This window comes from Gymnogyps californianus, chromosome 15 (assembly GCF_018139145.2).
Source record: "Gymnogyps californianus isolate 813 chromosome 15, ASM1813914v2, whole genome shotgun sequence".
In the NCBI taxonomy this organism is placed as follows: domain Eukaryota; kingdom Metazoa; phylum Chordata; class Aves; order Accipitriformes; family Cathartidae; genus Gymnogyps; species Gymnogyps californianus.
In genome coordinates this window covers 3337707-3361197 of record NC_059485.1, presented here as the reverse complement: position 1 = coordinate 3361197, position 23491 = coordinate 3337707, and the positions used below count along the sequence as shown (strand labels likewise).

At 56.4% G+C, this 23491-nt stretch overlaps 2 protein-coding genes across 2 annotated transcripts in view; both read left to right on the top strand.

The window, feature by feature from the left end:
• MYO15A (myosin XVA) overlaps positions 1-2950 on the top strand; it is a 14898-nt gene extending 11948 nt beyond the window's left edge. Inside the window, 8 exon segments of the mRNA XM_050906173.1 lie at positions 339-416; positions 650-746; positions 832-992; positions 1094-1227; positions 1324-1457; positions 2131-2264; positions 2612-2752; positions 2849-2950. Of these exon segments, the coding sequence (XP_050762130.1) occupies positions 339-416; positions 650-746; positions 832-992; positions 1094-1227; positions 1324-1457; positions 2131-2264; positions 2612-2752; positions 2849-2950 (981 nt within the window).
• A 1407-nt stretch (positions 2951-4357) lies between these two features.
• ALKBH5 (alkB homolog 5, RNA demethylase) lies at positions 4358-22860 on the top strand. Its single transcript, XM_050905916.1, has 4 exons — positions 4358-5154; positions 11764-11844; positions 16207-16362; positions 18084-22860. The coding sequence occupies exons 1-4, from the start codon at positions 4427-4429 to the stop codon at positions 18265-18267; spliced, it is 1149 nt and encodes a 382-aa protein (XP_050761873.1). The 5' UTR covers positions 4358-4426; the 3' UTR covers positions 18268-22860.
• The last annotated feature ends 631 nt before the right edge of the window (positions 22861-23491 follow it).

Below are 23491 nucleotides of genomic sequence, written 5' to 3'. Positions count from 1 at the left end.
TTTCCGGATCCCCTCATGGGCTCGGGATGCCCCCCGGACACTGCCCTGGAGCTGAGCTGATGGCCCCTTGCTGGTGCGAGGAGCACGGTCCTTTTTGGGGTCTGCTCTCCAGGGGCACCGCTTTGGGGGTACCCTGAGCTTTCAGGGGTCTCCAGTGGGGACGCAGCTCTGTGCACGTGGGGCGGGGGGGCATGATGGCTCACCCTGGCAGGACGGGCAAGATACAGGATGATCCCCATGGGATGGTCCCCATGGGTTAGCTTAGGGGATTCGGGGTGTCCTTTGGGGTCTTGCTGTGAAAAGGGCCCCCTGCACCCCAACGTGTCCTCCCCATGCAGGCCGGACGCAGCGCCAAGCGCCAGCTCTTCCTCCTGCCCGGCGGCATCGAGAGGCACCTCAAGATCAAGACGTGCTCGGTGAGGGAGCAAGAGGCTTGGTGCACCCCGGGCTCGCGGTGACCCCCGGTTGTGGGCACCCTGAAGGTGCAGATGTCCCTGGCTGTCCCTGAGCTGGGGGACTTTGTTCTCTGGGAAAGGGAGATCCCTTCCCTGGGAGCCGCATGGGATGAGCCCCAATGCAGGACCCATTGGCGGCCCCGAGCGCGGCAGGGGGATGTGGCAGCGTCCCAGCCGCCTGTCCCCGTGCCCAGGTGGCTCTGGACGTGATCGAGGAGCTGTGCTGCGAGATGGGGCTGCAGCACCCAGAGGCTTTTGATGAGTACATCCTCTTCGTGGTGACCGACAGAGGTGAGGGGCTGGCGGGGATGGGACGGCCATGCCGCCAGTGGGTGCCGTGCATGGTGGCCGCGCTCAGGCTCCCGGGGCGGCACAGGGCAGAGCGTGCGGCCACTGACCCGCCGGGAGTACGTCCTGGACGTGGCCACCGAGACGGAGCACCGGGACGCCAGCTACACCTTCTGGTGCCGCCGCGTGGTCTGGAGCCAGCCCCTCAAATTTGACAACGAGCTCTACGTCACCGTCCACTACAACCAGGTCGGGCCACCGCGCCAGACTCCCCCAGGACCAACTCCCTGTCCCCCCCTCCCGGAGCGTGCCCCATCCCCAAGCCGTGTCCCTGCGCTCTGTCCCCCCAGGTTCTCCCCGACTACCTCAAGGGGCTGTTCACCGTCCTGCCGCCCGCGAGGCCGGGAGAGCAGCACTTCCCGCACGTGGCCAAGCTGGCCGCCCTCCAGCACCGAGCCAAGGACCGCCACCACCTCCCCACCGCGTACGGCCGGGAGCGGGGGGAACCGGTTGGGGACACGTTCCCACGGGGTGCGGGACCCGCTGGCCAGCACTGGTGCTGACCTCTGGCTCCCCGCAGGCGGGAGGTGCAGGACTACGTCCCCCCGCAGCTCTTCCGCCTGCTGAAGGCCCAATCCTGGCTCCACATGGTGACCCAGCACATGCAGCAAGCCCAGGCGCTCAGCGCCCACCAGGCCAGGGCACAGTTCCTGGGTGAGCAGGCACAGGACGGGGATGGGGAGGTGATGTTAACAGGGAGGTGATGCTGCCGGGGACGCAACGCTAACGAGGACACAATGCTAATGAGGATGCAATGGCGCTGGAGATGCAACGCTGCTGGGGATGCAAGGCTGATTGTGTCCTCCTAATGAGGATGCGATGCTGCTGGGGATGTGGTGCTGCTGGGGATGCGATGCTGCTGGGGATGCGATGCTGCTGGGGATGCGATGCTAACGAAGATGAGATGCTGCCTGGGATGTGATACTGCTGGGTGGCTCCTCCGTGGGGAGTCTGGGACAGGCAGACCTTGGCCCTGCGTGGAGCCTCGGGCAGCGGGATGCTGCGCATGGAGGGCAGGACCGCAGGGGCGGGGCAGGGCGGGGCAGGGCGGGGCAGGGCAGGGCAGGCTGCACTGCTCCCAGGCCCCACGCTCGGCCACCCACTTTCCCAGCAGGCTGCAATGGGGCCCCTTGGCTCCTCCTGGGTCCAATCCTGTTCCTGGTCCAGAGCCTGTAAGCGGCACAAGGCTCTGGGAACCGACCCAGCTCCTGCCAGGCATGGCGCTGACTGGGACCCTCGGCAGAGCCCCTGTGGGTGGGAGCCACCCCGGAGCCCGGGCAGGAGGGGGTTGCAGCGGGCGCTGAGACCCCCGTCCTCCGCCCCGCAGGGCTGCTGAGCGCCTACCCCATGTTTGGCTCGTCCTTCTTCTACATCCAGAGCTGCAGCAACAACGCCATCGTCTCGCCCTGCATCCTGGCCGTCAACCAGAACGGCCTCAACTTCCTCAGCAAGGAGACCCACGTAGGTGGGGGGCTCTGCGGGGGGCACGGGGTCCCATGGGCACCACTCAGCTGGGGGACCCCATGCTCCTGCGCCTCCCCCCCCCCAGCTCCTGCTGCAGGGACAGAGCCAGGCAGCACCGTGAGATGTGACAGCAGGAGGGGGGTGACGTCCCTCTCCGAAGCGGGCAGGGTCCCCGGGTTTGGCCCAAGCAGGCCAGGTCTGCCTGCCCGTACCCACCCTGTGCACGGGGAGGGGGCTGCATCGCTGGCACCCTCCATCCTGCCCCCATCCGCACCCGCTCCGGTCCTCGGTCCCCTTGGTGGGGTCCCCGGGGCACGTGGGCCACCCCCCCTGTCTCCCCGCAGGAGCCCGTCGCCAAGTTCTCCTTGAAGGAGATCCAGTCGACGCGGACGCAGCGGCCGACGGCCGGATCCAGTTATCCCTACGTGGAGATCACGCTGGGAGATCTCCTGGCCCAGGGCATCACCCAGCTGCAGCTGGAGCAGGTGGGGGGCACTCGGGGAGGGGGGGGGGGGGTCCGGGCCTTGCTGGGGGTTCCCGCGGCGGTGACACGGCCACCCACGGCACGTCCCCCTCGGCAGGGCCTGGAGCTGTGCCGCGTGGTGGCCGCGCACATGGAGAGGCTGCTGGGTGCCCGGGAGAAGAGGCTGACGCTGCCGCCCAGCGAGATCACCCTGCTCTGAGCCCGCTGCGGACCCCCGCCACCCCCACCGGGAGGGGGGACAGAGGACGACATATCAATCCCGGGGCATCCCGGGCCTGGCCGGTGGCTGCCATCCCCCCCCGTCCCCTCCGTGCTGCTCGCACCCCGCTGTTGCTCCCGGGGTTTTATACACGCCCAACGAGCCCGGCCCGACTCGGCGTCGATGGTTTTGTGCTGCGCTTGCTGCTGCTGCGGGGGGGTGTGGTGTTGCTGCCCCCCGTGCCTCAGTTTCCCCCATCCCCGTGCCTCGGTTTCCCCCTGTCCCCATGCATCAGCTTCCCCTGACCCCCTCTGCCTCGGTTTCCCCGTGTCCCCGTCTCCCCGCCGGTAGCCCGGGGGGGGGGGATGCCCGCTGCCGGTGTGCGGGAGCCTCCGCCGGGAGAGCGGCGCCCCCGGGTGACCCCCGGCCGGCTGTCCCGCTCCCCCCGCCCGCTAGGGGCGGTCGCGCCCCGCCGCCGCGCGCCCGCAGGCACTTGGGCGGCCACCCCAACCCCTCGCCCCTTCCCCCTCCCACCCGCCGCCGCGCCCGCGAGGCCCCCGTGCCGCCCGCCAGCCGCCCCAATCAGCCGCCGGCTCGGGCGCTCGCGCCCGCCCCCCGGCCAATCAGCGCCGAGCCGGGAGGCGGGGCGGGGCGTCGCGGCGTTGCCGGTACCCGTTACGGCGCGAGGCGAAGGCGGAGGTGGCGGCGGCGGCCGGGCGGGGCGGGGCCGCCGCGTCGCCGTACGTGTGTGCGAGGGGCGGGACCGGGGGGGGGGCGGTGGCGGCGGGGCGCGTGCGCGGCGGGGCGGGGCGGGCGCGGTGGGCGGCCCCGCGGCGATCCGGGATGTCGGGCTGGCTCCTGGTGACGTAGCGCGCCGCTCGCGCCGCGGGAAGGGCCGCGCGAGACCCCCGGCCGCCGCCGCCGCCCCCCCGGCCAGGCCCGGCCCGGCCTCCCCCTCCGCGTCCCCCCCCCCCTTCTCCCCCCCCCCCCCGCCATGGGCAGCGCCGCGGCGGCGGGAGCGGGCAGGGCGCCGAGCCGCGCCGGGGCCGCCGCTGGGCATGTGCCAGGCCCGGCCGCCGCGTGAGCGCCGCCGCCGGCACCGGCAGCATTGTCCGCGCCCGCCCCGGGCGAAGCCGTGAGTGTGGTGTCCGCCGGGCCGCCCCCTTCCCCCGGGAGGGGCGTCGCGGCGGGAGGGGGGGGGGGGGGGGCGGGAACCGTGCTTGCCCGCCGGGAGGGGGGTCCCATCTCCCCGGGCGGGGGTTGGGGGGGGGGAGCGGGGGGGCAAACCGGGCTCCCGCGGGCACGGCCCGGCCGGTGGCGGTGCCGGGGTGGGGGGTCCCGTCCTCACCTCCCCGTTCCTCCGGGGCTCTTCCAGCAGGGCGGCGGGTGCCATGAATAGCAGCTGCGCGTCCCCCGCCGCCGCCCGCCGCCGCCTGCAGCGCCGGGATCGATAGAGGCGGGGGCTGCGGACGCACTATGGCCGGCAGCGGCTACACGGACCTGCGGGAGAAGCTCAAGTCCATGATGCCCTACCGGGACGGCCACAAAGGCGGCGGCGGTGGTGGCGGCAGCCTCCCGCGGGAGCCCCCCGAACCCCCCTACGATCGCAAGCGCCGGCACCAGGAGGACTCCGGTTCCGAGCCCAGCGACTACGAGGAGCAGAAGGAGGAGGAAGAAGCTCGGAAAGTCAAAAGCGGCATCCGCCAGCTTCGCCTCTTCAGCGCCGAGGAGTGCGCCAAGATCGAAGCTCGGATCGAGGACGTGGTGTCCCGGGCGGAGAAGGGGCTCTACAAGGAGCACACGGTGGATCGGGCGCCGCTGCGGAACAAGTATTTTTTCGGGGAGGGCTATACCTACGGGTCTCAGCTGCAGAGACGAGGCCCCGGCCAGGAGCGCCTGTACCCACGGGGAGAGGTGGACGCCATCCCCGAGTGGGTGCACGACTTGGTGATCAGGAAGCTGGTGGAGCACCGGGTGATTCCCGAGGGCTTTGTGAACAGTGCCGTCATCAACGACTACCAGCCGGGGGGCTGCATTGTCTCCCACGTGGACCCCATCCATATCTTTGAGAGGCCCATCGTCTCCGTCTCCTTCTTCAGCGACTCGGCGCTCTGCTTCGGGTGTAAATTCCAGTTCAAACCCATCAGGGTCTCGGAGCCCGTTCTCTTCCTGCCTGTGAAGAGAGGAAGCGTCACGGTGCTCAGGTAAATCGCCCGCATTGCCGAGGCCTCCGCTAACGTGCCGAGGCTCGGTTGTGTAACGTTAATCACGAGGCACGCGGATGCACACCCCGACGGCGGCTGGGGCTTGATCTCGCTCGCCTGCAGGCGTGCAGGGTCTCGCTGTGGCGGAAGGGGTGAAGGAAGGATCTGGGGGGGGTCCTGCCACCGTGGTGGATGGGGATTTGGGTGGGTGATTGATTTTGGGGGGGGGGGGTGCTGTCTCTGCAGGGCTCGAGGCGAGTCCTGGCGGGAGCGCGGCCACTTGCGGAGCCGAGCTTTGCCGTAGTTCCCGTAAACGGTTAAAATAACACATCAAGACACAAAATGGATCCTCTGCCCAAGAGCGGTCAGAGCAGAGCAGCTGGTTGGGACAGGGCTCCTGGGTCTATTCTTAGCTCAGCCGGTGCCTTCCTGACCTGACCTTAAGCGTGGAGAGGAGGTGTGAATGGCCTCGTCTTCCCAGTCTGTACACTGGGAATGCTAAACCCTCCCCTACCCGACGCCGATGGGGAGACCGGAGTGCAGAGCCCCGTGGGACCGTCACTTGGAAGTGTGGCGGGTCACAGGCACAAGAAGGGACATCACGCGCGTTCTTGCAAGGGGGGGAAGAGCTGTGGAGGTGAAATGACCTGCCCAAGGTCACGCAGCCGGTCAGTAGTAAAGCTGGGATTGGCACTGGGAAATGCCTGCTTCCTAATCCCCGCTGCCTCCCGGTACGCGCTGGGTGGGCAGCGCAGGCAGGTGAGGGGACAGGCAGGGTGCACGGAGGCTGGTGCATAGGGACCCGCCGGCATCCACATCTCGGGGAGGGCGGCTCGAAGCCCAGCACCGGGGCTGCCTGACGCGGTGAGCACCGGTCCCTCGTGTCCCTAAAGGTCAGAGTGCTCTCTGCCAGGAGCAGGGATCGCCCGGACTCTGCCAGCAGCGCTCTGAGCTACCAACTGTATCCTCATTTGGGGTTTTATTTTTTTGGACTGGTGAAGGTCCAGGCTGGTTTTCAGGGCTCCTAGGCCGTAACACAATCCCCTGCTTTGGCTTGTAAAGTGATCGCCGCAGGGTTCGGAAAGGAATTTTGCCCCCCCCCATACACATAGCCTCGCACCGTTGACTAGTGCATCAATAATAAATGCTGAGATCTCGCGTAGCTTTTATCTCGGAAAAGCTGCACAAACGTTAACTAATCCTCACCGTACCCCTGGCGTTAGGTAACTTCTGTGGATTAGCGAGGGATGAGGGAGGCTGCGGAGGGAAGCAGGAACGGCACTGAGGACATTTTCTTGGTCTCTGGTGGATTGGCTGCGGCAGGGAGGGTGCAGGGGGGAGCAGAGGTCAGGGTGATTTTGTGAAATGAGACCCGGGGGGGACCCGTCCTGCCGCCTGTCCTTTTACCGCAGAGCAAGCTCTGTCCCCAGGGATGGAGACTGCCGGGTGTGAGGCAGCCGCTCCGCTTCCTGACTCCTCTTAGACACCAGGAGGGAAACTTTCTACCCTAATTTTCCTGCTGGTGATGTGAACCCCTGTGCTGCCTTTCCCCAGCGAGCCTAGAGTAAATAATTGTCCTTCCTTTCACAGCCAGAGGCCTTTTTTTTTTTTTTTTTTTTTTTTTTTTTTTAAGGACAGTGAGAGTTTTTTCTTGCTTTAGAAGCATGCTGGCAGAGCCATGAATGCAGGGTCACTGTGAAGTCTTGTAGTCAAAGCCACTAGGAAAACTCTCGTGGCCTTGCGTCTGAAGGAGGATCAGGACTTTGCAGTGGAGGATGCGGGGAGGAGGGAGAGGTGCTTTTCTCTGCTCCAGGACCAGAGAATGATGTTCTCTTGTCCCAGACCCTCGCTCTTCCCCCAAAACTGCTGGGAAGAGGAAGCTGGCTTAGGGCTTCCGGAATTGGAGCAGGCTGTCTCCCAGGCCTGTGCGTTTGGGTTGGTGGCCAGCGTCGCCTGGGTGCCGTAATCAGTTTATTAATGTGGCTGAAGCAATCAAAGATACAGATCAAACGAAGGTATCTTTTAACTCTGACTAGAAGGGTTGGTTTCTGACTGACCCACCGCTGCCGTTAGATGTTCTACTTTCCAGCAAATAATAGACTTTAAAAAAAGGGGGATTATTTCAATTTCGGTACAGCAGTTAACAGATACTTAGCACTCACTTAAGAGAGATTCTGCCAAAGTGATTGTTCTGTGATGATATGATCCTGGCTGGATGCAAGTTCCTCGACTCCGGCAGATCTCCTTGTCTCTGCTCTAACCCCAACAATTTGGGAGGAGCGGGGAGAGGTGCAGGCTGTCGGTAGGCTCTCAGGGGTGTATCTCTGAAATCCAGCCCTTGGTCATGTTTAAGTCAACTCCCCAAACTTGGCTTTTTCTCCTCTCAGTAAACAGTTGCTGAAGGCAGTTGCCCTGGAGATAGGGAAACGGCGCAGATAGAAATGGCATGCTTGTAATGTCTGTGATTCAAATATTGCTGGGTCAGTGGCTGCTGCTGGCATGCCGCCTTTCTGGGGAAGTCAGGGTAGCCGCATGCGTGTGGTTACCGCGTGGAAATCGTGAGGATCTAAAGAAAGCTGTTGGATCTCTCTCTTTGCCCCCACGTGGTTCTCAGGCTCTCCCCAGGTCACGCTTCTCCTGTTCCTGCTCTCAGCAGCCTATTCCAAATTGTCCTCCCGATTTTGTAGCCACCGGCAGGGAGTTTGCAGAGGGACTTTCCCCATATCCCTCCCTTGACTTTATTTGCCTACTGTGAAGCAGGCGGTGGTGTTTGCAAACACCAAACCTGCCTCAAACTTGCTGGAAAGTATTCAGACCTCAAAGGACAGGTTAGCGTTTAAAAGGTGGAACGGGGATTCTCCTGGCTGGGCTGTGCACCTCTGCCAGCAGGACAAAGGCTAAGCCACCCCGCGACCCGCTGACGAGCCCTTTGCTCTTCCAGCGAGGTACTTTTTCCTCTCCTTTCGCATCTGCGGTGAAGATTTGCCCTTGTAGGTTTTGACATCTAGAAGAAGGCCTCCTCCAGTCCCCTCTTCTCCCGCAGCCCCAGGAAGCGGGTGCTCCTGCAGGTTTGTCCTGCTGCCAGCCAGGCCAAGAGAAAGCGGCAGCAGCGCCTTGGTCTGTGCTGCTCTTCTTGGGCGGTCGGAGTTAAGTTGGATGTCAGTCCTGTTGGGTGCTGCTGACTGGACTGTGTTTGTGGGGTTTTTTTTTTTTTTTTAGCAATAATTTGATAAGCATCAGTCAATAGAAGCAGTGGGGAGGAGATGGGGGAATTTGCCCATTCATCTGGGGAACGCGTGCTTTGACAAATGCTTAGGCTGGGAAAAAAAGAGAGGGAGCTGGGGGACGTGCAGAGCCAGCTGGGGCGGGTGGTTCCAGCCAGACCCCTGCACCGCACCGTGCCCCGCGGCCACTGTCGTAGGTAGCAAATCTCGGCACCAAGCCAGCTTTTGTTTAACTGACGGGCGTTGCATCTCAGCACTGTGGTTGGAAGTAGTGCAGGTGCATTTAGCCAAAGGAACAAATGACCAAAGGTAGTATTTCCCAAGTTCTGAGAGCTTGTATGCCATATGGGCTTCCCTTCTGCAGCTGGTGAGTGCTCCAGGTCGTCTCCCCGCTGTTTGTAATAGCAGTGGAAACGTCGTGATGTTTGTCTCTCCTGTTGTCTCGAGGCACCCCTGATGGTAGCATAATCGGAGCTGGTTGGAGTCTCTGGAGGACGAACCTGCTTTCTTCCCAGCTGGAGGAATCTCTCCGTAACTGCCTGGATTAGATGCTTTTCCAGAAAAGTCTGATCCCTCAGAGCAGGCCGTTGGTGCAGAGGAAGTTCTGCGTGTGCCAGTGGTGATGAGGCAAATAGATTTGTTCTAGCTCTGCTTGAACTGGTCGGTGTCACATTCGTGGTTTGTGGCAGCAGCTTTCCTGAACCACAAGTAAAGCCTCGAGCTGCTCAAACCCTGCCATGGGCTGGTGTGTGAGGTCCCTCTGCCTCTGAGCTGGCCTGGCTGTCGTCAACCCCTAGAAATATTTCTCGTTAGAGACTCTGCAGAACTCCAGGGCCTCCTTTCTGGTGATGTTTGTACAAAAAAATCTGCTTTCGTCTCCATGTGAATCAGTTATGTTGTGGCTCGGCAGCGGCTCTTCTGGACTGAAAAAGAGACTCGGGGAGGAGTTGGGGGTGTAAGATCTGACAGGTTAGTTAGGACTTGGGGTGTTAGTTGGGGGAGCGTGTGGGTAGCATCTGCACCTCCCTGTGTTCTTCTGGAAAATGCTTTAGGCTGGAGACATCATGCTCGGGTGTTCTCATGGGCAGCAATTTAGGGTTTTCCTTACCAAGTTATCTCTTACCTCGTGCTTTGGGTTTGTTCTCTGGGCAAGAAGTCTCTGGGTAGCCCCTCAATATCATTACGGGTGTTTTGTTCCAGTGTCTGCCCCTTCACCCATCATCAGGATGCAGCCAGGCTGGGCAGAGGGTGAGAAGTTCATGCTGGCACGAAGCAGAACAAGTGTGACACAATCAAATAATCTTTTTCTTCCATTTCTCTGCCTGGTGCCTGTGCAAACCCCTTTGCTGGAGGGCCATGCAGAGAGACGCCATCACTACATCTGATATGGTGCAAGCCGAGTTTTCCCCACACCAGCATGGCACTGGGGCAGACTGGTGGGTCCCTGTTAGGGCCTCAGACTGGAGTACTGGGGCTGTTGCTTTGGTGCTGCCCACGTGCATCTGGGACCACGAGCTCTGCCTGGCACCACGCTGAAAGTGAGCTGGAAAGCGGGTTCCTGCCTGGGGAGTGAGAACGAGTGGTCAGGCTGACCATCTCATGATGGAGAGCGCGGGCCTGGAAGCAGACCTTTTCCTGATGTTCAGGGTGTCGCTGAGGATGTGCTGAGTTGAATGTTAACATGGGTGATATTAATGAATGCGCTGGAGCTTGATGCAGAGATTCTTGGAACATAACAGAGCATCATTATAAGCCCCTTCGCATAACACTGTCTTGTTCTGCAATGCCCTGGAGGACAGGGGGGATGGACATCAACCCTCGTTTTAACTGGTCAGGTTTTACACTCTTAACTCTCTTCTCAAAGCCGTAAATCCATCTTTGAGAGGTGTGCGTTTCTTGGTGAGTGGGTGGGTTATCTAACCAGATAAAGGAAACCCGCTCCTGTCCCCAGAGAAGACCTGCGTGTGCATGATCTGTTCTCTGCTCTGAGCGTCCTGAATAACCTGCAAGCTGATGACCCAGGCCCTGCTCCTGGCTGGCTCGCTGACAGCCGGCATGGCAGCAGCTTCACGGTACAGCCTCATGGGGAGAGTGGGCTCGATGATTTCTGCTTCAGATTAAACTAGCGTAGCGGTGTGCTAGCTTTGTGTGGCTTGAGCAGCCTTTGCCCAAGTCCCTTCAAAGGTCTTCCTGTCCTTGCCGGCAGTTTCAGGAGGCTCTGAAGGTGTTTACCTTCTCTTTTCCCTGTATTGAACTCTAGAAGGCTCTTTTGTGAACAGACACTCTCTGAACAGCAGGTAGAGGGCAGGCCCGCCTCTCGGACCTGCTCGTTAGCACCCATGCGAGTGTCGAGATGTTCTCCTGGCAGGGTGGTTTGTGTGTCCGAGCAGGTCTGATGGCCGCTCTCCGCAGACCCGCTGCGATCTCACGTGCTGTGCTGGACCCCGGGAGTTGTGCTGGGCAACAGAAGCAGCCACAAGAAAAATGCTCCTGTGTGTTGTGGGTAGCTGGGGCCCTCGTTGGTCATGGCTTTCCTCCTCCCTGCTAGAAACGTGGAGTAGGTGAAGTCCTCTCTTACAGCGAAACACTCTCCTGCCGAGAACGGGTACTGTGCGGCCATGTAGCTCCTTGAGCCTGGTGTAATTTTCCTCGGCCCAGGTCTTGCCTTGTTGTGAGCCCTGTGGAAGGGAGGCTTTAGGAATGCAGCTTGGTTTGCAGCTCTGAATTTGAAGGTTACCCCATGTGCGTTGTGTTGGGGTTGGGCTGTGCTGGGGGGTGACGTTTGTACCGTGGCTGAGGATGTGCCATGGGGAGGGTGAGGGTGCCGAGATGGCAGCGTCTGTGCCCAGGTGAGGGGGGTGAGACACTTGACTCTTACCACCGCTGCATCCCCTCCTCAGCTAATGAATCTTCTCATCGACTCTGGTACACATACGTGTCTGGGTATGCTGCGCATCTCAGCCATGAGAGATGTTTTTTTTCCTGGGGACATGTGTCAGAAGATGCTTTGGAGCAATGTGCTGATTTTTTTCCCCCTGTTGCTCTCTAATTTCTTGATAAATGAATTGGCTGAATTTACATTCCATAAACACATTTTCTACATGTCTTATTTCACAATGTTGTGGCAGGTGGCAGTTTGCTCTGGTGAATGCTAAAAAATTGAGTCAAAAAAAAAAAAAACCAAAACCCTGACTGTCCTCATTCTTTCCTGAAGTTTCTTCCTTCCTGTAAGTCTAGCTCCCATGTGCCTGGGAATGGTGTTTGGAGGAGGAATTCCTGGTGGAAGTTAGGAAATGACTGGCCAAACTGAGTTGTTGAGGCTGGCAACCACTTTCTGCTTCTGCCTGTCATCTTTCTCACAGTGGCTTTTTGTTTTTGTTGTCAGTGGGTATGCAGCCGATGAAATTACACACTGTATTCGACCACAGGACATCAAGGAGAGAAGAGCTGTCATCATCCTTCGAAAGTAAGTGTTGAAGTCCTCCGGACAGTAAGATAAACTCAGATGTGGTGTTGTGATGTTTCCTAAGGTGCTTTTAAAGAAACACTTTAAAACTGCCTTGCTTGTTAATTTACTGGCTTGATCTTACACCTTGATTAGATGTCACTCTGATGCTCACTTGTGTCTTGCCGTACCCATCACTTAGCCAATGGAAGTAGATGGAACTTGTTACTGCAGAGTTAGTCACTTCTTGGCTCAGTGCAGCAGTTCTTCATTGTAATGTCTGGGTTTGCAAGCCCTGTTCATGTCCAGACACCTGGCTTTCATCGGCTGCCTAACTCCAAACAGCTAGGATTTCCAACTCTCTTGTTTTGGGCTGTGTATTCAGGTGTCTGATCATATGATACCCACATGCGTGAGTTACCTGGATGGTCCTTTGAAGCTGATGCTTATGATGAAGACTCTCTTATAAAGCAGATAAAGTTTTCTTGGTAGCATGGCTTTCATTTCCTGGGGAGGGAGAGGAAGACGCTGGCTTCGAAGGGAAACGGATGCAGTGAATTTAGTGATCACTTTACAGAGCTTGTCCTTCGAGCCGGTGTTGGGAAGCCAAGCTCTGTAAGCTGTTTTAGAAGCACGCTTCCTGTTTTAGAAGATACGCTGTCTTGATGGCATTTCATCGACCAGTGCTTGTTCCTAAAGGTCTTAAGAAAATGGAGAAAAATTAAACCAACCCCACCCCAAACTCCCTCAGTATAACCTTTTTTTGTGCCCAGAAATGTCCTCTCTCTAGTAGCTCCTTCTACTAGGAGACCAAAAAATGTGACTGCCACACGTTGACCCGTGTTGATTGTGCCTTAGAAGATGTTAGCAGTAATTCCGCTGTCAAGAAATCTTTTTGCAAGTGAAAACGCACGACTTGAGTCCTGTAAACCGGCCAAAAGCGTGGGCATTGGTGGCAAGGCTGCAGTTGTGGCCCAGGCTGGCATAAGGCTAGCAGGCAAGCGGTCTAGATTCAGACTTGCTGAGCTTTCGGACCGTTCAGTTGGTTTCAAAACAAGTCTGGCAACGTTGTGAAGATACGGCACAAAGCCAGTGGAGTGGAGTTGGACATCTGGTTAGAGACACCCATGAAATGAAGGCAGGTAAAACAGCAGCCCTGAGGCGTTAGCCAGGCAAAATCAGCACAGAGCCAGGGAGGCGGGATGAGATGTGGCAGATGATAGAGTGGGATGAAACACAGATTAGAACCAAACCACCCAATAGCTGGTTATTGCCACGTGAGGTTTAAGGCGAGAGGGTTGTGATACGAACTAAAAGGCTGTTATGTTCACATTGTTGGTTACTGCAGCCAACGAAAAGCAGTGTGAGTGCTGACGAGCACCAGCGGAAGGCATCTCCAAATCCTGTAGCTGCTTTAGTTGGGCTTTGGGATAGAGAAGCTGCCTGTCCTAGGCTGTGGAGCAGTTCCCTAGAACAGACAGACTCCGCTAAATAAGCTAAAGCTGCCCAAACTGGTGCAGATATCCAAAATGCTTGTTTAAACTGGCTCTACCTCTTGCTTTCGCCAGCCTCTGTAAGCTAAGGGTGTTGAGTTATTTCAGTCTAGCCTGACTGTCCTCAGAGTGCCGCTGGGCAAGCACCTAGCTGGCTGAGACGTACCCGGCTGACCTGGAGCATCACTGCTGAGCGGACAAGGCCCGTTAGCTCCTCGCAGAGCTGTATTGGGTATGTTTGCTTAGCTGTCCTTCTGTAGCAGTGTGTCCTTCTGTCTTCCCCTGATTTTATGGGCCTGATTTGCTTAGCGTTAGAGCAGAAGTGTCTCTGCCCAGTCATACACAGACAGCAATGGGCTGACTTGACTGGCAGGCTGAATGAAACCACAACAGGATTTTTCCTCTTGCGCAAAGTGGAAACCCCCTGGTAATTATTTTTGTGTAATCTCCATAGAGCTTAGCAGCCCTGGTGAATACATGGCAATTGCCCGTTTGCCAAAGGGTGCACTCTGCTGCCAAATAGAGCTTATTAATTGCTGTTTATCCCTTGTGACGGCGGCCGTCTCCTCGCCGAGTCCCGTGTGCATGCATGCATGCACAGCAGAGTTGCGGTGACCTTTGTCTGCGCTCGTGTCCCCGCGGCATGTATTGCTGCAGCGAATGCCATTCCCTGGTCCCAGATCATGCGACTCTGTGCAGTCTGAAATAGCGTGTTATGCAACCAGGAAAACAGCTACTTCCGCTGGTAGCCTGCTAGCACGAGAGGCTAGGGAGCAGCCAGCAGCCTCGTAAAACTCCTCTTCCTCATCTTCGTGGTAAGGATCAGCCCTGAGCTTTCCAGCGGGATCAGGTCAGTTCGGTTGTAGAGCGGCATAAACTTGGCTGCAGCTTGGAGCTGAGATATTCGGCTCTGAATAAGCTGCCAGAACCTGCTGGGCCCCAGACGTTTGGGTCTGGATCTGCTCTTGCCTCTACTCCGAGCGTGTCGTTCTAGAGACGGTTTTTGCTGGCAGCGGCAGGAGAGCAAAGCTGCGCGAGCTGGAGAAGTGGCTGGGTTTTGCAGGATGCTTGAGAACGGCGTGGTTACCAAGTAGGTCATAAACACTTCGGTGCTGTAGTGTGATGATATTTACAGTGTTTCCTGCGTATCGGAGTGCAGGACTGTGGGGAGCCAGCAAGGTTTGCAAGTGCTTTGAGCAAGAGGCTGGAGGGGAGGAACGATGCTCTCAATTTCATGAGATGCTGAAAGAGGTAGGGGATAGAAATGAGACCTATTGAAGTAGGTCTTGAAAGTCATTTTAGAGGGCTTATGCTGCCATTTGTAAGCGGTTACATTGGGGAGTTACTCTGTTCAGCTTGAGCTTTGATAGGTAATTTGCTCTCCATTTTAGTATAGCCTCTCCTCGTACCTGCTCCTGCAGCTCGTACTTGCTCCTGCAGCTCATACCTGCATTGCTCTGTGGACAGAGAGAGCGTGGCTGGTGTTCCCTTGCCCTTGCAGTATATTTGGTGGTTTGTTTGTTTTAATTGCAGGCCTGTAGTTGCTGTTGTATTTGAGAGGTATTTAAACCACCTAACTTGTCCAGGGCAGGATCTGCAATGCCTTTGGTGTTCAAGCTGGACTGAGTCCAGTCCTGGAGCTGAGAACAGCTCAGGACGACGGCGTTGCGGACTAGCTGCCTGCGGAAGCGTTCCTTGTTTCTGGCATGCTGGGCAGACTTGAGCTGCCATGCCCAGCTTCGCGTGTGCCAGCCTGGCATTGCCCTGGTTAACTGAAGAGGCTCTCCCCGATGGCGGAGAGGAAGCTTGGCAACTGGCTGTGCTTCCTAACAGGAGTTTAGGTTGGGATTCTCCTGTGGAAACCTCCCTCAGGAGCTGAAGTTCAGCACTAGAGAGCACGTAGTGATTTTCCCCTTTCTTTCACCCAGACCCCTTCCGTATTCACCCCTAATCCCAAGGAGGGAGGCAGCCTGCAGCAACAATATCAGAGTGCCTTTCCTTCTGGAAAGCGGCTTGGATCCTCCTGAAATTGGCAGCTCTGGAGCACCGGCACCAGCTTTTAGTGTGTTTTGCCCATTCTTAGGCTTCAGTCTGAGGTTTGAAATAGACTTTAGCAGAGCTTGTAAGTTGAGACTGGTAACTGTGCTGTGCTTGGAGATGGTGATAGCGCCGTGATAAGGTGCTGCGCCATCGAGTTTTCATTCCTGCTGCTCAGCCTGCTGCCTCCCTCCACGTGTGCGTGGCTACAGTTGTGCCTGGGCCAGTGACAGTTCTGCTCTGAGATGAGCTGTGCTTGCTCTCCGGTGTAGCTTGAGCGTGTGCTGCGCTGCTGGAAGGGATGTGGTGCAGCTTCTGTTTGCTAAACCTTCTCCTGACTCGTACTTCAACTCTTTAAACCTCTTAGTCAAGCTGAGAAATGCCTGACCCCATGAGATCTCTAGGCAGTAGGGAGTTTCCAGATAGAAGCAGTTATTACTGTTATAGGTGATGATGAATTTTGCAGGGCATCTCCCACGTGGCTTAACTGGAGCTGCGAGTTACTGACGAGTCACTGTGATTTCATAGGATTTCACAGGTGCTCCGACGCCTCTACTGTGTATCCCATAACTGGGATTGCAGTGAGCCCAGCACCATTTGCATTCACCTCATGCCTACGTGTGTCCCTAAGCCTTCCTCTAACCAAGGCAGCAAAGGTTAAAGCTGAAGCTGCAAGTACCAGAAAGCTGCAGCTCATTCTGCTGTTGAGCGTAATAGTCCTGACCCTCTTCCTGAGCTGCGTGGCTGGGATTGAGGGTTCTGCTTCGGCACATCTAGGACAGACGTCTGGTGCAGCACGCTAGCGGTTCTGTAGAAACACCTTGCAAATTCTCTTCTCTTTAAATATTTGCAGAACAAGAATAGATGCACCTCGATTGGAAACAAAATCCCTGAGTAGCTCTGTGTTGCCACCAGGTTATAACTCTGACCGTCTATCGGGAAGCAACCGGGACCAGATCCTGAAACCAAAGCGGTCCCATCGCAAAGCAGATCCTGATGCTGCTCACAGGTAGGATGATCTCTCCTAAGAGCAATGTTTTGGATGGTATCTCTAGGTCAGTGCGTGTCTGAGGTTCCTGGCCTCTGACAAGAGAGGCTGCACAGCACACTTAAAAACATCCTAGTTTGCACCTCCCAGGTGCTTTCTGTGGTGTACAGATCTGTTTTATCAGAATGAGGTTCTTTATACGTTCCTCCTAGGCTTGCGGACGCTAAGCTCTGGCTGTAAGCAGCTTACATTGTTTATCCTGTGAGTGGCATAATGAAGAAGCAATAGATGTGGCTGGCTTTTGATAACGCAGTCATTCAGAACAACAGTTTCCCTGCAGCTAATTATTTTTACCTCTATTGCCAAGCAACCTGTGCAGCTGCGTTAAACTATATTATGAAAGCAGTCTTGGGAGAGAACGTGAGGTTTTGCTATCTGGGAAAGGTGAAGGCCTTCTTGGGAAGCTTCTCAGACCTGTTTTGGTTCCAGAGCTGCATGTGTATATTTTTGTGCGTGTAACCAGATTGTGTGAATGTGTAAGCCTGACCTTCAGGGGAGCTCCTTGCTGAGGTTTCAGACAGCTTGAGCTCTGCAGCAAGGCTTCCCTTAAACGCCACCTTGCTCCGTGTGAGCGTACTGATAGCCGTGAGTGATAGCCAGTCTGCCGGCTGTCATGCAATATTTCTGGTATTCTCCAATTCCAAAGCTTCCCGAGGATCGAGATGGCATTCTCTGCACATCACGTAAAAACCAAAAGTTGGCTTGGTCCCGGGGCTTGGCTGCTGTGCGGTCCCAGCCCGTGTTTCAACCTGTCCTGGAGGGAGGAGGGTGGGGATGGCTTGCTTAGGAGCGGTGTTCATTCACCTGGACTCAGACTGGCTGGGAAGATAGCTCAGGGAGAGAAGCTAGCCTGCAAATTAAGACTTACCTCTGAGCACGCAGTGGGCCACTGTATGATTAGAGAAGCGATCGTGCAGGACAAATTTGCAGATCTGAGAGAGCTGGTTTTTAGCCTGATGTGACCTTATCGGATGGGGGGGCTTGCATAGGCTCCTGCAGCAGATGGGTATGAAAAACATGTTTTTCTCTTCCTTTGGCCTCAAAGACTCCAGTATAACGTAGGTAAATAGCATGGATATCAGGTAGTAGTGCCTCTTGAGGTACTTGGCAGTTGCCATGTAGGATAAATAAGTGCTCTGTGCAGCCCACCAGCCCAGTCCTACTATGAAGTGATCGCAGGCGAGAGCAGAGGCAGCTTTGCAGAAATAACGATTGCACTGTGCTAATGCTTGAGAGAACTAGTGAGAGGACAAAGGAGTGCGGAGCTGTGGTTTAGTCCTGCGCCACAAACACCCAAGCAGCTTAAAAAGGAGCTCAGCTCTGTGCTGTGAGTTCTGCTGTAGGAGAGACAGACCCATCTGCCCAAGGGATGTTTCTTGGGGCCGCAAGTTGCACTTAAAAAGAGGCGACTGGGCTGTTGGAAGTGTTTGTGGTGGAGGTAAAGACCAAAACTTGCCCTGGGAAGGGGAAGCACCATCGAAAGCAAAGTTCTCAGCCTCCTCATGGGAGGTGCAACTTGGTGATCTGTTCCTGCTCTGCTGAGTGCCCAGTACAGGGAAAGCAATGTGGAAACAGTCAGTCATATCGCTCAAAGTATGCAAAACTGCAGATAGTGTCCGTGCAAGGAATGCCTAAATCCTGTTGTGGATGCGCTCTCACTCCCTCTTTCTCTCTCTCCATAGGCCACGGATTCTCGAAATGGATAAAGAGGAAAACAGGCGCTCAGTCCTCTTACCAAAACATAGGAGACGGAGCAACTTCAGCTCCGAGAACTATTGGCGAAGGTCTTACGAGTACACGGAGGACTGTGACGAGGAAGAGGAGGACGGCAGCCCAGCCAGGAAAGTTAAAATGAGGCGACACTGAGGATTGCACTTTCCAGGCTCGTGGAGCTGATGAGATTGGCCTCCAGTCTGTGAAAACTTTCTCCTCCCTCTGGCTATCTTCCATCTAGCTTCAGTTTTGGTTTTTCCTTTCAAGCTGAAGAGTAAACAGGAAGGATCTAGCAATTTTTTTTTTTTTTATGAATGGAGGAATGCTGAGACATACGTAAGGATGGAACATGTCCAGTGCACATGGTGTCCTGAGTCATGGGTCAAACAGGCATCTCTCCCTTAGGAAGCAGATAAAGTTATGCCAGGCTGTCTGTTGGGATTTCTTTTGAAAACACCAAAAAGTTTAACTGTTTCATTGCGCAAGATTCAAGAATTGTATTTCTGTTTTTTTGCTTTAACTTTCTTCCTTTCCAAATGTTCTAAATATGATGTTTGACCCCAGGAGCTGAAACTCTCTGCGGTGGCCTCGTATTCCTTGCTTCACCAAAGGGCTCCTTGGTCTGCTCTTACCTAGTTGTTGTTGGGTTTGTTTTAAGGGTGCCCTGCAGTAACTGGAAGTTTGAAGCTTTGCAGACCCCTCTTACTGCGATTGATTTCAAAGGGTTTAGGACGTTTTTGTTGCACTTTAGTACCAGTTTTAAATGCCGTAGGTTTCATTTCCAGTCCCTTTTCCCAAGCCGGCGTGGGCTCGCAGCCTTGTGTCCCTGCGCTGCCCTCTCCGAGAAGAATGTACTTGAGCTCTGGTTTCTCAGTGCTGGTCTGACCAGGGGTATATTTTGGTTGAGGAGGAAGGAAATGTGGCTGGCTTCACTGGGGCTGGCCCAGCATTGACCCGAGGTCTGTATTGGAGCCCCGGGGCTGCTGAGTGAGGGATTGCATTGAGTGCATGCTGCTTCCCAGAGCTGGAGATAGCAAAGAGGAGTAGGAGAGATGCTGTGCTTGTGAGGACGCTTGCCTTGGGACCCCCTGAGAAGACCTGTTCTCCACTGCCTGGGGGACTGGCTTTTGGCCCCCTGCCTCTTTTGAGTGGAGAGAGTTGAGACAGCGCAGCATCCCGGCACAGCATCCCATCCCGAGGGACTGGCTGCGCTCTGTCAGAGCAGGAACAGGCGCTGCCACGGCCTCGGGGGAGCTGGGCAGCTCGGCTGTGGTCTGTCCCCTCCGAGGCTGGCTCTGGGAGCGAGGACGCTGCAAGGGTCTAGTTTGGCCCCAGTTCAGTGCTGCAGCAGTTGCCCGCCTCCTCCTGGCTTATTCCTGTCTGTATTCCTGGGGTAGGGAGTTTTCTGGTTGCTACGGAAAACACCGAGAAGAATCGGGCATTCAGCCCCGCGGAGTTAGCGTTAGAAAGTCTGCCACCTTCCTCCTCTTCTCCCACTCGGTTTGCGTTAGCCCAGACCAAAGCCTCGGTGTTTTCAAAGTTTGGGGCCCAACACCATATTTAGAACCGTACTTTTAAGAAACTTCCTCCAGTTGATTCTTTGAACCCAAGTGTTGGCAGTTGTAAGGAGTAGTCTTATTTTTAAATTTTTACTGCTTTGCCCTCCCTCAAATTGTAGTTTTTCTTAGTGTCGTGTCCCCCACACACTTCATGGTCTGCACGCTTGGCAATAAAAAGATGTAATATATTTTGAAACCCGTTTGCTGCTGTCTTGAGGGGCTCCCAGTCAAAAACAAAAAAACCAACAAAAACCAACAACCAAAACCCAGGCGTTGTTCCCCGGAGCGCCGTTCCTTGGCAATCGAGCACGTTTGCTGACATCTGGGTCTCGGTGTCCTTCTCCTTCCCCGCTGACTTCTGCAGCTCCTGCCACGCGCCCGTTGTTGGGGTTACTGCTCGGCTGGATCTAGCGGTCACATTAGTGCAAAGGAAATTACCATCACCTTCAGCACCGCTGATCTGTGAGTGTCTCATAGGTGAAGGTCCTCACTGCCTGTCTCTGATTCTCTTTATCTGATTGCTTTCCTGGTGAGAGCCCCCGTCGGCTCGGTGCGGAGGTACGGGCACAGCCTCGTGGCCAGCCATCAAAAGAACCTGTCTTGTCTGCCCGGAGATCGAAAGTTCATGCTTCTGCTGCTTCTGAAACCTTTAAAAAGCCATTTTCAGACCACGCTTAGCATTTGAAGCGGTGTTCCTCACCCTCCCAGCTTTCTGCAGAGAATCCGGGCTAGCTCTTGGCTACAAACCCCCTGTTTTGGAAAGCTTGGCATTCCCCTGATAGCAAAACCGCATGCAGGGAGCGGTGATCCCTTCTCCTCCTTATGGCTGGTACAAACGTCTCCGGCGAGCTCGAGACCTGCTAGCAGGATGCCTAGCAATGGCTGTTTCTAAGTGTCTTTTTGGATTCCTCCTGGATGCGCCGTGTGCCCTCCTTGGTGTCAGGCTCTGCTGCGGATGCTGCTGACGGTGGCAGTGGTTGCTGCCAGAGGTCTCGGCTCTGCGCACCCTGCTCTCCCCCTCTCCCTGCCACCAGCTCCTACCTCTGCAACATGGATACTGTACTCTGGTGTCTCAACTCAAAATGAAGCTGGAGGCAACTTACCTTTCCAGGGCCGCTTCCCAGAGCAGGGCTCCTGTGGGACAAGGTGTTGGCTCTATCTCTGCTGAAGGCTGAACAAGGCATCCTGAGGTCTTACCTCTAGCCCGGTACCAACCATCGCCTCATCCCGGTCCTTGTACAGTCTGTACGTGCGCAGGTATCCTTCCTCTCCTGGTTTGTTTTGGTATTGCCGCATGCTGTGGTCGGGAGCTCTCCCCTCCTTCCTTCCCCCCCTGCCCCACATCTGTGCGGTGGGTCTGAGCTGGCAGCGGTGGCTGGAGGGACAGGAGGAGCTCCTCGCTGGAGCTGCTCTCCAGCCACCGTCTGTTCTTGTGTGCACTTGGTTTTCAACCTGACTGGTTGGGGCTTGACACCTTGGAGAGAGAAAGAGAGTGGGATGCGACCAATCTGACCCGTAGCATCTCTTGGGTGAGGAGTCCCCAGCGTGTAGGCAGGCCATCTTCCCCACTTGTACAGACATTTTCTATACACACGGATGTATATGTGTAGATAACATGGTTTTTTAACTCTTTTGCACTGAACAACATCGGAGTGAAACCTTGATTCGAAACCAGAAGACACATTTTTCACGTGGATCCAGATGTCTAGATCCCTTACTGTAACCTGTCTGGTAAAACTGTGGCTCAAAAATACTGGTGATGCCCGTACCTGTTCTGTCGCCGGCTGTGTCGGGCTGCTTGCAGGCTTCAGGTCAGGCTGGTGGCATGGGTCTGGTGCAGAGGATGGAGGGTGGTGAGCTCCAATTCGGAGGCAAAACTTCTCCCCATCCGCTCCGTGGGATGGGCTCATGCACAGGCCTGACCCCGTCGGCTTTGTCGTGTCTGTCTGGTCCGGTTGTGTGGTCCGACCTCCTCTCCATCCACCCACAGCGTGTCGTTCGTGTAACCTGCTCAGCCCGAAACTGGGAATAAAACTATGTCCAATGTGACGATCCCATGCACCCAGACCCACAGCCCAGACCATGAGACCTGTCTTTCCTAAGGAAGGGGGAGCAAGGTGGGGTTCATTCCTGCTTCGGTGGGGTTCGTCCCTGCTTTTCTGCAAAGACCAGGAGGAATTGGGGTTTGTTACTGTTACCCGTATCTCGAGAAGACTCGGTGATTGAACTAAAGCTCTTGCATCAGTCGCGTGGGCTCGATATGTCCGTAGGAAGAGAAGGAAAGGCTGTTTGCCAGCGGTAAGAGGTGAGCTGGCCTAGGGAGGGGCTGTCGGTCTGCCGGCAGGTCCCTGCCCGGCTGGGCTTGCAGCAGGGGAGCCCAGGTTGCCACATCTGGCTCCACACCTGCTGAACTCTCATCCAGCTGTTAATCAGGCGAGAGCTGCCCGGGAGCTGCGATCCCAATACCAGGCTTGGCTCATCCCGGGGGTCGCTGGGGCGCGGGGCTGCCATTCCGCTCTCCGGGGTCAGCCGGCACCGGCACGAGCCGACTTCTGCCGGGGTGAGAGCTCGGGCCCTTGGCTTTCGGTGCTGTTAGTACCTAGCGCTCGCTGCTATGAGGTCCGAGCCCCATGGGTCGAAACGGCTGCCATGCTTTGAGGAGGGCTCGGGGGGGGCCGGGGTCTGGACCCCCGCCAGCGGCAAATAGTCTTTTATCTGCCAAAAGCGTTCCCTTTCCCGGTCGGGAGGAGAAATGTTTGGCCGAGAAGCGTGTCTCTGCTCCTTCCCGCGCCCCTGCCCACACTTACAAGTTCTGGCTGACTTTAATTTTCTTTTTTAAAGATTCTAATTTTTTTTTTTTGTTACGAATAAAAATAAAAAAAAAAATAAAAAAGAAAGTGGCAATATTTTTTTCCGTAAGCTTTTCCTAGGAAAAAGCGTGGTTTGTAACAAAGTTGTACAGTTCTGAAGTTTGAGATACAAGAAGTACTGTGTGAAACGCTGTAAATGGGGCAGAGATTATTTTATGTACAGTCTGATGCGGGGGGAATCTTTTAATTCTGGTTGATTCTTAGGAAGAATTTGGTTCTTCACTGTCAGGGTTTGGAATTTCACGGTTTCATTATTATTATTTTTTTTTTTTCTTGTATAGATTGCTGCATTAATTGAATAAAAGCAGAAAGCATCACTCTGCCTGCCTCTGTGGTGGTGCCGGCGGCTGGGATGTGTGCCTCGCTTCCCCGCCAGCAGAAACGAGGTTGCGGGGAGCGGGGAACCGCTTCTAAATAAAGGGAGTCTCCGGCTCCCCGGGGACGGGGCGGCCAAACGCAGCGTCTGTCCCTCCTGCGCTGCCCTAGAAAGCGGGGACAGGGCTCACTGCCCTCCTCCTCCTCCTCCCGCTCTCCCTCCCCGTGGGTTGGGGAGCAAATGTGGATGCTGTGCCCCTGCAGCTCCCACCCGCCCCACTGCCCAGGCTTGCCGCAGCTGGTACCGGGTCCCCAAATGGCCTCAGCACCCTGGGGGGGGGGGGGGGGGCTGCACCCTGTGCTTCGGCCTCGCATGGAGCCCCTCGCCCTCCCTGCCCTGTGCCTTCCTCCTGCAAGAGGGAGATGGCGGTGGATGGGTGTGCAGTGCCAGAGAGGGGATGGCATAGCTGGGTGGGGTCTGCTGGCCTTGCATGGTGGCCTTCCTCTTCCTCTTTCTCCTCCTCAGCAGCGATGAGCTGCTGCCCGATCTGGTGATGTCCTCTCCCACCGCCCGCCCTCGAGCCCTGGGCTTGCACATGGGGTCGGAGCCCTTCCTTCCATCCACCTGTCCAT

Bases quoted from the DNA above. Each gene is read 5' to 3' on its own strand.
- ALKBH5 (XM_050905916.1), top strand. From the start codon at position 4,427: ATGGCCGGCAGCGGCTACACGGACCTGCGGGAGAAGCTCAAGTCCATG. The intron at 5,155-11,763 runs GTAAATCGCCCG...TTTTGTTGTCAG, and splicing joins GGAAGCGTCACGGTGCTCAG to TGGGTATGCAGCCGATGAAA. The intron at 16,363-18,083 runs GTAGGATGATCT...CTCTCTCCATAG, and splicing joins GATCCTGATGCTGCTCACAG to GCCACGGATTCTCGAAATGG.